Source organism: Vipera ursinii (genome assembly GCF_947247035.1).
Source record: "Vipera ursinii genome assembly, chromosome: 2".
Classification (NCBI taxonomy): domain Eukaryota; kingdom Metazoa; phylum Chordata; class Lepidosauria; order Squamata; family Viperidae; genus Vipera; species Vipera ursinii.
In genome coordinates, this window is record NC_139513.1 from 247,208,013 (window position 1) to 247,220,155 (window position 12,143).

The 12,143-nt window shown below is 36.3% G+C and overlaps 1 protein-coding gene across 10 annotated transcripts in view; it reads left to right on the forward strand.

Moving 5' to 3' along the window:
- The window catches only part of PJA2 (praja ring finger ubiquitin ligase 2), a 67,560-nt gene extending 60,548 nt beyond the window's left edge, over window positions 1-7,012 (forward strand). For 7 of the 10 annotated variants that reach the window (XM_083356495.1, XM_083356496.1, XM_083356498.1 and 4 more), the window contains 3 exons: window positions 1,589-1,703; window positions 1,878-1,999; window positions 4,524-7,012. In XM_083356495.1, the coding sequence (XP_083212621.1) occupies window positions 1,589-1,703; window positions 1,878-1,999; window positions 4,524-4,649 (363 nt within the window). In that variant the 3' untranslated portion in view covers window positions 4,650-7,012. Of the gene's footprint in view, window positions 1-1,588; window positions 1,704-1,877; window positions 2,000-4,523 lie in introns of those variants that run through there. The other 3 variants (XR_014491747.1, XR_014491748.1, XR_014491746.1) reach the window with 2 other exon arrangements.
- Window positions 7,013-12,143: the final 5,131 nt, after the last annotated feature.

Below are 12,143 nucleotides of genomic sequence, written 5' to 3' on the forward strand. Positions count from 1 at the left end.
ATTACTAAGTTATCTGAACTTTGAAAATCTTCTTATAAAGGGACTTTCATTAGATAGGCAAAGAATGTTTTATTAAATGCTTAGATAATTACAATAATTATTTATTTTAATTTATTAACCCAGCAAAGTGAGATTCTGCCAGATGTTTGAACAACTTCAATGAAATACAGTAAAACCTTGAATTAACAGATGGGGAAAATGATGTGTGTTAAATCCAAAAATCGATTAAATTCAAATTTATCTCAATGACATTAAAAGGCTATTATGTATTTATGTTTATATTTATGCCATTGACAAAGTGATGTAAAAAAGTCAGTTATAAGAAAGGACATAAATGAATAAATGGAGCTTATGGAAGAACAGATCATTAATTATATTGTCAAAATTGGTTACAATTTTTCTAAGAACAAAAACCTTAGAATTTAGCTTGGTACAGTCAGCTGAGGAATTCTCCGAGTTGAAGTCCACAAGTCTTAAACAACACCGTTGATGTATATATATTCTTAAGAACTGCCAAGCGCTTTTTAATTAATGGATAGAATATCATCCCAGTATCTTCTCAGAGACATAGAATAAATTTACTAGGCCATTCCCTATGCTCTCTGATCCATTATTGAATATGAAATTGGCATCTGTTCACCAAGTTTGGCAATCTGTTCATACAGTATAAACTTGTCATCTGATAAATGAAAATTTGATTGAAATTGTAACTAGTGGAAACAAGATGAAAATCAAGCCTTTTCCAACTTGCCTTCTTCCAAATATGTTAAACTGAAATTCCATAATTCTAACTAGTGTGGAAATTATGGTTGCAATTTGAGAAAATGCAAAATATTCTATCCCAGATATATGGAACTGTTCTTTATCTCATAGACAGTTATTCTGCATAGGTTTGCCTTGGCTATCAGCTTGCTGGTGACCATTCTCTCCATAGATATTCTAATGATTTTCTGAAAAGTTATGAACTAGATCAGGGGTATCAAACTGCCGGCCTGCGGGCTGGATGCGTTATGCTGAAACCGCACCCACCTCATTGCCGACAATGGAAAAAAAGTCGCAAAACGCTGTGACATGTCACATGATGTTGCGAGTTTGACACCCCTGAGCTAGATAGTAGTGGCTGCTTTACTATTCACATAAGCATTCATGGTGGAGTGTGCTTTTCTCCTGAGCAATAATTACACTGATCAATGACTGAAATAAAGATTTGACTTAATGAGCAATAAAACAGAGACGGTTGTTACTTAAAAATGTGGAAAACTGAAAGAGAAATGTCTCTACGTGTGGCATTTTAAAAGATGACATTATTTATATATACCTCCTTAGTGTTGGATTATTGAAGCCGCTATTTTTATGATCCAATTTCAAGTTACAACTACAAGTAATTGGAAAAAAAAATGCTATAATTCATGACAATGTCACACTGTTACTAAAGCAATTGAAGTTGTAATACACAGCTACCCACCTTAATAAAATACACTGAAGTTAATTAACAAAGTTTATACTATAATTTCTCGTAATTTAATTAATTTTTACTATAGAACTTTGTTAACGTCATGTATATATTTTCATTCATGTATTTTTCTAGACTGCTCTGGCACATCTAGAGTCTCTTGCAATTGATGTTGAGCAGGCTCATCCACCAGCTAGTAAAGAGAGCATAGATTGCCTGCCACAAATTATTATTACAGAAGATCACAATGGTAAGGATAAATGACATACTCCCTGTTCTGGTCAAATAACTTTATATAATCTAATAGTATGATATGTTATTTAACATTTATAACTTAATTTGGTTTAAAACTTGTAACCATCTCACCATAATTTTTAATAACCTAGTTCTACATTTGTATACTAATGCACATTTTTTTCCTAAGCTGTAGGGCAAGAGCAGTGTTGTGCTATTTGCTGTAGTGAGTACATCAAAGAAGAAATTGTAACAGAGCTTCCATGTCGCCACTTCTTTCACGTGACATGCATAACGCTTTGGTTACAAAAGGTACGTATTATGTTAATACATTAATGTTGCTTTAAAATTAGGATTTTTTCAATAAATATTATGTCTATATCTAATTTATGTCTGTCTGTCTATATCTATCTATCTCTATACCAAAATCTTCCAGTGTTGGAGCATTCACAGCTTTTGGAGACAGGTTGTTCACTAATTAATTATATTTGGGCAAAGGCTCTCCTAGCCACAGTTAAGTCCAAGAGAACCTTCAGATTGTGCACCATCTCTACTGGTGGAGTGTAATTGTAATCTCAGGCTGAGTTAAAGATGGCAAATCACTAGATGGGGAAAGAGGGGGCAAAACCCACAGCCATTGAGTCTTGTCAGGGTTGAACTGAACCTGGTTCATCTTTTTTATATCTGTATAGGCTTAAGGCACTGAGAAATATCCATTGATTTTACTGCTTAAGATCAGTGATTTAATTCAGTTCAATTTTGGTTGGAAACACATCAACAGTAGCACTCCATATTGATGTGCATGACTGTGATTAGCTGTATTGGTATGGTATCTCACAAGGTTGCTGTTGTGGGGAAAACAGGAGGAGAAAGGTGTGCTAGATACATTGGCCGCCTTGAATTATTTGTAAATAATTAAGCAGGTTACAAATAAATAAAATTTTAAAACATTAAAAATAAATTTAATATTTCCTAGCCATGGGCAAAGCATTTGAAAAGGTGCTTTGCAAAAGAAGTTTTATGAGCAAAGCACTATCCTTGAAGAGTTAAATGATTTCTCAAAGGTTTAAGATTCCATGCTATGGATCACTATGAAAGAGACTGGAAATTTCCATTAAGTACCAGGCAATTAAATAGATCTTCATATGCCCTAATAAGTGAAGTGAATACTGTTAATAATGCTCAGACTTCCTAGTAAATAGTTTCAAATTGATAGTTACCCAGTGTAGAGAATTTACAGTCGCTTCTAGATCTCATAGCTCTTCTGAAGAGTTTTATTTTAATAAAACATAATTAAGCCAATTGTTTTAACTGTGTGTTAAGTCTTTATAATGGGCAAGGTGGCTGGATTATCACATGAACTTAAAAATTACAGAAATCCCTGCTGTGTTTATCAGTTGTGAATTAATCTCATTCCGTGGATTTATATATATTTTAAAGAGCTATGGGGAAATGAATTAGGTTTCACATAGAGATTGCCATTTGATCAGAAAATATCTGAATTTAATTGAAGTGTACTTGCCTGCTTCCTAGGATAATATATGGTATACGTTAAACACGTGGATCTTATGTTGTGTCTAATACTAAGAACTTTATTAAAATATCAAATGATATTGGGGTTCTGTATATCATATAACATTGAAAGCAAAAGGAGAAGGGGATGGCAGAAGATGAGATGATTAGTGTCATTGATGCAATGAACATGAATTGTCCAGGAGGCAATGGAGGACAGGGGAGACTGGCATGCTCCCCTCTCTCTTTTTTTTTATTTAAAGAGTTTTACAAAAACAAGATTTTACAATATATCCCCAAATCCCCCCCACCCCAAACCCGCCCACTTCCCCCCCACTTCCCAGAGCTAAATACAGGATTATAGTTATAATAATCATATTCTAAATAAAAATTATACATAATATACAATTAACCAAATCCATAATGTGCTTTAACTCCCCTTTAACATAAATACATACAAAGTACCAACACTAAGATCAATAACAATATCCCTCTAAAATCTACTCATAAGCTAAATGGAACTTTTTAGTCCCATATTTATTCTGAATATAATCTATCCATCTCCTCCAAACTGAAATATATCTTTCCTGTGAATGATCTTTCAAGTAAGCAGAAATCTTAGACATTTCTGCAAGATTCGAAACTTTAAACACCCATTCTTCTATAGTAGGCAAACTATCCTTCTTCCAATATTGTCCCACCAGTAACCGTGCTGCTGTTATCATATTCAACATCAAATTGGTTTCTTTAACATCACAATCTACAACAATACCCAATAAAAACAATTGCGGAGAAAACTTTATCTTTCTCTTAAAAATCTTTTGAATGTTCCACCAAATTTTAATCCAAAAAGCCTTCATATTTCTACAAGTCCACCACATATGAAAATAGGTGGCTTCTAAACTACCACATCTCCAACATTTAGACTGTAAGTTAGGATACATGTTAGACAACTTCTTGGGATCCAGATGCCATCTATAAAACATTTTATAAAAATTTGCTCCCCTCTCCATGGGGTCGTGAAGAGTCAGTCTTGGCTTAGTGATTGAACAACAATCTCACATAACACACATTCTCTTGTATGTAATTAAAATTAATACTCTCAAAAAATAGTATTTATTTATACGATAGAAACCATTATGAAGCTGACATGAGCATTTTTAAGGAGGCAACATAAAGATGTGAACCTATGTCTTTTTAGCTTTTTTTTTTGCTCTCTCTAATTTGCAGTTTTTCCCTAAATATATTTCGAGACTGTACATTTGATTACTCTTGAATTCCTGACCTGAACAGTATTTAAACAGTGATGTTTTCTCTTGCCTAGTCTGGAACGTGTCCTGTGTGCCGCCATGTGCTTGCCCCTGGGCTTTCGGAGACAGCCGCTCCCATATTCACCTTCCTGCCCGACCAGGATTATACTATAGTCCAGAGTGCCTCGGGAACACAATAAAGGAATACCTGAACAAGAATTTAGCCCATCACATTGTACTGTAAAGTTCTTTTATTTAATGATAACATGAAACTGGTTTTGTGTGTGCGCCTGTGTATGTGGCATACTGTACACACATACACAAAAACATGTAGAAATTCCAACACAAGAATATACGAGCTTACAAAATGGTTTAGAATTATAATAAGAATAACAGACTGAAAAACAAAAAGGTTGCACTAGTTTTCTGCCGTAAACTTACTGCTCTTAACTAATGTGTCATGGTAATTATTCAGTTTGTCTTGAAAAATGATCATTAATGTGGCACCTATAGTCAAAATAATGCAGCTGCAGTGCAGTTGGAGCTTACACAAGTTATGCATATGATAGGTTTTGCTTAATATAATTTTAGAGGCTGAGATTATTTCTTTTAAAATAGTGCCACTTAATTACTTTGTATATAATTCATATTTGCATCAAATGTGAAGATGTTCTGTGATAACATCAGTAGCATAATTTGGTTTCATTGAAAATAAACAGCATATAATCAAAGAATTACCCTGTGATTTCATCATGACCTCAGTGTGCATAAGAGTGTTTGTGACTAGTACAAAATAGGTTTAATTTGAATTATTTTATACAATTCAAAATCTGCACTTTCACCTTCCCATTATAAGAATTGAGGAAACAGCAACAGAATTATAGAAGGCTTATATAGAGAACTAAATGGCTTGATACTAGAAGACTGAGCAACAGCCTTTCATTGGAGCGACAGGAATTCAAATCAGGATAGGCACATTTTAATAAGTACAAGTATTGCAAAGCTATAATATCCATGTAATACTGTTACACAATGGAAATCGGATGACCCATTATTAGAGCACAAAAATAGCCTCACAGTGCAGTTTCTGCCTTCTTATAGTATTGTTTTGAGTGAAACTGCAGTTCATTTCAGTAAAATACTTAGACAAAGTTCTATCCTCTTATTAACTGTATTCACTATTATATATTACAGAGAGATGAATAAAAAAAAGTTTTCGAGTGTTAGAAATTAGTTTCTTATAATTAAATCGAGATAAAGCATACATTAAATGGAGATATGGTGTAGGTTATTTTATTGTACAATGTCATAACATATGCTTTCAGAGGCCCTTCCCAGGTCTTTTTCAATTAATTTATAGAAAAAGAATCTATTTAATGACTGCAGTTTTTTTCTTCTTAACTGTAGTTAGAATCTATTCTCCGTTTTCAGGAAAAATACATTTTGTAATAAAACCAGCACAGTAGAGGATTGTGGGGGTGGAAATCAGTGAGGGAATAATCCAAAGTTTTACCCAGAACGCCATCAGCTAACAATTTCTAGAGTAGAACAGAAAAACAGTTGGGCTCCATTTCAAAATGGAATAGACTAATTATTATTAAGATTTCCAGAGCATTATAGCACACCCACTCCTGCAAATTCTTGCATTGCTGAAGACACAACCTTACCATTTTTTTCAGGACTAAAGGAAAAGGAAATTATGTTCTCAGTTGCCTAGTTACAAGATGTTTTCTTTCATCTTTTCTAAAAAGACCAGGTAAAAAATTCATAAGACTATTTGGTGTGGAAAAAAAAACTTTTAAGATGAATTCCTTTTTTAACCACGGAAGACAAGGTTCCTCTGGCTTCTTGGTGACATAAATATATCATGACAAAAATTGGACATTTTCTCAGCAATATGAAAGATGCTTCTTGAGAACTAAATTTCATAGACTTCCTGAATAAACAGGTATTCTGCAATTAAACTATATTGCAACTGAGTTTTTGTACAACTATATAATCTAGGGGCATGGTCAAAATATATGAGCATATAGCTCTCATATCTTCTGTATTGCAGAAATATAGCTGCAGAGAACTATATTCTGCTGTTTCCTTTCTCCCCTCTACTAAGCAGGCTTATATGCTTTATTGCTTTAACATCTGATACATTCCAATGTTGAAACAAGTAACTTTAAACAGCATTATGGCCATGGTTAATTAAGCTGTAACTACTTATAATCTGAGGAGTAATCATACAGCAGATTCCATGTTGTAATGTTTCTTTCAATTTGAGGACATAAAGTCTGTAAGGAACTGCAAAGAGAAGCAAAAAAAACTTTTCTTTAGACTTCATAGGATTTAAATACAAGATTGATCCTAACACCTGTGACAAGCTCTTAGTCCACAAATCTCATGGAAAACTCAGTAAATAGAGTTACTGTGTCATTCAAAATGTTAATTTTCCACCCTGCATTTTGGCTTCTCTTACATGCAGAGCATCTGAACAGCCATTCAAACAGTACCATATCTATAGAAACAGAAACAGAATGTAAGGTAATGACTGCCATGAGCATATGGCAACAAATGTTATTTATTTTATTTTATTTATTTTAATTCCATTTATATCCCGCCCTTCTCCGAAGACTCACAAACAGAGAAAACACATATATGCAAGGCAAAGTGAAGTAAATAAAGTCAGTAGTGTTAGAAAGTGAAAAAGCAGTGTTAGTAGCCATAGATTTTAGGGTATCCTCTTGCCCATCAGGAGATTTCATCTCTACAAAATGTCTGAAACTGTCAGCCAATCCTAATCATATACACCTGGAAGCTACATTGAGAAGAAAAGTTTGTAATTCTCCCCATTCTTGGAAGAAAGGTTCTATACAATCAAGATTTCAGCAATTTGAATTGGGGTGCTGAAAACTGTCGGGGAATGTAATGCAACTATTAGATGTTGAGTGCTCAGCAAATAGCTTTTAGCAGTCAAATAATGAATAAGTCCACCAATCTAAGAGCTGATTCAGACCAATAGGAACTATTCATTCTTTCTAAATCTAAATTATTTGGGATTGTGTGCTCTATTAGTTTTTTTCTTTTATTGTCCTAATGCCATCAGTTTTATTTCCTAGAAAACTTTCTTGATAATAGCCGATGTCTACATAAACTTACAATATGTTGCCGTTCATAAATATTGAAGTAAGTCCCAAATACTGCAAGCAGTATTTTTCTGTACAGAAATCCCTTGGCATGCTGGTTTTGGCAGCAGGTAAGCTGCCTTTCTTTCCTCTGTTGTCTATAAAACTTTTTGACCACTGGCTCCCTTTTCATTAGAAATTAATTGTCTCTTGGCCTCTTAAAACTGTTGTTCACAGCTTTGATATTTCAGTACAGTGTCATTTCATCCATATTTGAATTTGAGAGTTTTAGCCTTTTCCGTCTTTAGGATTAGAAATGTTAAGTAGGACAAGGATGGGCATTCTCAGACCATACCATGCCTGATATCCACAGTGGGTAGAGTTGAACATTTTGGATGGATTCCTATTATTACCAGAGGTATAGCCCACCTTTCCTTTACAAGCTTAAAGTGACATGTATAGCACTCTGCAACCTTGCAAAATATGTTAGGCTAAGGGAGAAGGAGGTGCTCAAGGTCACCTATGGGGTCTTCACAGCTAAGATTGGATTGGATTAGATCAACTTAATCAGGATGCCACATGGGTTTTATTGTTTGAACAGATGCCTCAGATTTGTAGACTAAAGGCCCTATAGAGATGTTTAAGGGACACGGTGGTTCAGTGGGTTAGGACGCTGAGCCTGTCGATCAGAAGGTCGGCAGTTTGGCGGGTCGAATCCCGAGTGCCGTGTAACAGAGTGAGCCCCTGTTACTCATCGCAGCTTCTGCCAACCTAGCAGTTCGAAAGCATGTAAAAATGCAAGTAGAAAAATAGGGACCACTCCGGTGGGAAGGTAACAGCGTTCCGTGCGCCTTTGGCGTCTAGTCATGCCGGCCACATGACCACGGAGACGTCCTCGGACAAGCGCTGGCTCTTCGGCTTTGAAACGGAGATGAGCACCGGCCCCTAGAGTCGGAAACAACTAGCACGCATGTGCGGGGGAACCTTTACCTTTACCTTAGAGATGTTTAAATCATAGCCTTCCTCCAATTAAAATAAAGATAACAATTGAGCACAACAGATATACTCTCCTGCAAGACGCTACCAGTTTCACCCTTTAAATCCTAGTACACACACCTCCATTCTAGTTACATCAATCACTAACTACAATCCCTTTAAACTCATTGAAGGATATAACCTCTTTGCAATTGCTTCTCCAGCTTTAACAGTTGCAAAACCTTGTGCTATGATGTTACCGTGTAAACTAAAACCATTTTCTTTGTGTGGAATTGAACTACTTTCTCCATGCTTTCTGGTTGTGTATAAAAAATAAATTGTTCCTCTGTTTGAATATTATTTCTCTGACTTAATTCTTCCCATTGCTTGTTAATGTAGAAAGTGAAGCTGAATTAGTTTTCTTTTACTATTTCTATTTCCCAAAGTGCAAAATGAACAGAGTATAAATTAAATGTGGTTTGTATTGCACTGCATTAAAAACTTCCATCTCTTTGGCTTATGAATAATAAACGCATTTGCACAATAATCTCTAGCAATGGCATCAGAGTAATGCATGGGAACCACTAGAAAAGGAGGTGAACTTCCTCCCTTTTACTTCACATTAGGATCCAAGCCATCAGGTCTACAAGAAAATGCTTATCACTTCAGTATAAGAAAGAACAATAGGGAGGTGACAAGTTCCCCATATAAAGTGGCTTCTGCAGTTCTATTCTAGCCTTGTAGAAATATCCCAGAGTGTAGTTAATGAAACTATACTGGTAGGATTCCAGGCTACAGATTCCATTAGATCCTATATACTACACCAGGGGTGTCAAACTGCCGGCCCACGGGCCGGATGCATCACAACAAAACCGCGCCCACCCCATTGTCGGCAATAGGGAAAAAGCTCCGATACGTTGTGTGATGTCACGTGACATCGCAAGTTTGAAAGTATATCCATTCGTATGACTTCAATGCTGCAGAAACTAGGTCAATAAGAAAAATTGACCAAGACTTCAATCTTGTTCCAAGGTAAATTCACTGCATCCTGCCAGTCCTTAATTCAAGATCTGTGAACAGATGTAAGCTCCAGCTTAACGGTTTCTAGTTAAGCATCTACATCACGGGTGTCAAACCTGTCACCTGACGTGTCGCGATGTATCACAACTCTTTTTGCATTGCCAGCAATGGGGTGGGCATGGCTTCAGCATGATGAAACCGGCCCGTGGGCCAGCATTTTGACACCCCTGATCTAGATGAATGGCAGGTCCTATTACAACATTAACTAGGATCACCATGGTAATAACTTTGTAAATATAAAATGATACTGATATATAAAATTCAAAATTGACATACAAAATAGGCTGGAAGTAGCGGGAATGAAATTCAGCAGACATAAGTGCAAAGTCTCACTTAATAAATTAAAAAATGCCACATACAAGTATTGTGCAAAAATGCTGTAAATTAAGAACGCTTTTAGAAATGAAAGTGTTAATAGTTTATCAATTAAAATGGAAAGTAAATGAACAGAAGATAAATTCAAATCAAATGAATATTTGGTGTGACCACCCTCTGCCTTCAAAATGGCATCAATTCTTCTTAATACACTTGCATGCTGTTTTTGAAAGAACTTGGCAAGGTTCCTGCATGGTTGTTCCAAACATCTTGGAGAACTAACCACAGATCTCTGGATGTAAAAAGGTGAAGGTTCCCCTGCACATGTGTGCTAGTCGTTTCCAACTCTAGGGTCCAGTGCTCATCTCCGTTTCAAAGCCGAAGAGCCAGCGCTTGTCCAAGGACGTCTCTGTGGTCATGTGGCTGGCATGACGACGCCAAAGGTGCATGGAACGCTGTTACCTTCCCACTGTAGTGGTCCCTATTTTTCTACTTGCATTTTTACATGCTTTCGAACTGCTAGGTTGGCAGAAGCTGGGACGAGTAACAGGTGCTCACTCTGTTACGCGGCACTCGGGATTCAACCCGCCAAACTGCCAACCTTCTGATCAACAAGCTCAGTGTCCTAACCCACTGAGCCACCGCGTCCCTGGATGTAGGCTGCCTCAAATCCTTCTGTCTCTTCATGTAATCCCAAACAGATTTGATAAATGTTGAGATCAGAGATCTGTGAGACCAAACCATCACTTCCAGGACTTCTTGTTCTTTATACTGAAGATAGTTCTTAATGACATTGGCAGCATGTTTGGGGCCAATCACACTCCTCCCCAATGGTATGGTATGATGGATAGGTATCTGTATTTCTCAGCATTGAGGACACCATTGATCCTAACCAAATCCCCAACTCCATTTGCATAAATGCAGCCCCACAATTGCAAGGAACCTCCACCAGGCTTCATTGTTGCCTGCAGACACTATTCTAGTACTGTCCAGCCCTTCAGTAAACAAACTGCCTCCTGCTAAAGCCAAATATTTCAGATTTTGACTAATCAGTCCAGAGCACCGACTGCCATTTTTCTGCACCCCAGTTACTATGTTTTCATGCATAGTTTCTTGTTTCTTGTGGCTTTGGGGCTGCAATTCTTCCATGAAGACTACTTGTGATCAGTGCTTCTCTAGACAATAGATGGGTCTACATGGGTCCTACTAGTTTCTGCCAGTTCTGTGCTGATAGCACTTCCGGACATCTGATGTCAAAGGGAAGTAAGCAAGAGGTGTCTTTCATCTGCTGCATTAAGTTTCTTTGGCCAACCATTGTGTCTACACTCCTCAGCATTGCCTGTTATTTTGTGCTTCTTCAAAAGAGCTTGAACAGCACATCTTGAAACCCTAATCTGCTTTGAAATCATTGCCTGGGAGAGACCAAAACTACCTTTTGTCTTGTTCCTGTGCTCAGCTTTGCCATGATGTATGATGACCAGTGTATCACTTTAGTAGCAGAGTTTAGCTGTTCCTCACCCAGTTTTAAGCCTCCTATACAGCTGTTTCTGTTTCAGTTAATAACTGTATTTCAACGCTCATATAAATTTGATGACCATTAGCACCTGCTTGGTTGCTTAATCATAAACCTGACTCTATTTCTACAAAACCTGACTTTATGCAAGTATAAGAATTGATGCTGTTTTGAAGTCAAGGGGTGTTCACACCAAATAATGATTTGATTTGGATTTCTCTTCTGTTCATTTGCTTTCCATTTTGTAAATTGATAAAAATAAACTATTAACACTTCTATTTCTGAAAGACTTCTTAATTTACAGCATTTTTACACAATTGCCTAACACTTTTGCACAGTACTGGGTGCAAAAGGTGTGATATTCCTGCTTTGGTTACAGTATTTGTGGGAAATTGTAGAGTAATAGCTGATTGCAGATTGAATATAAGAGAACAGTGTGGCGTGGCTACAAAAAAAAGGTAAGTGCATTGTTAGGCTGAATCAACAAGCATAGATTTCAACATTTTGAAAAGAATAGTTCTATTTTATTTTGTGTTTGTCAGATCACACTTTGTATTTTGTTTCCAGGCCTGGACATCCTACTTCAGACAAAATTGGAAAAGGTTATTTATTTATTTATTTATTTATTATTTATTTATTTATTAAGTTTATATACCACCCTATTCCCGTAGGACTCAGGGCGGTTTACAAGGCAATTA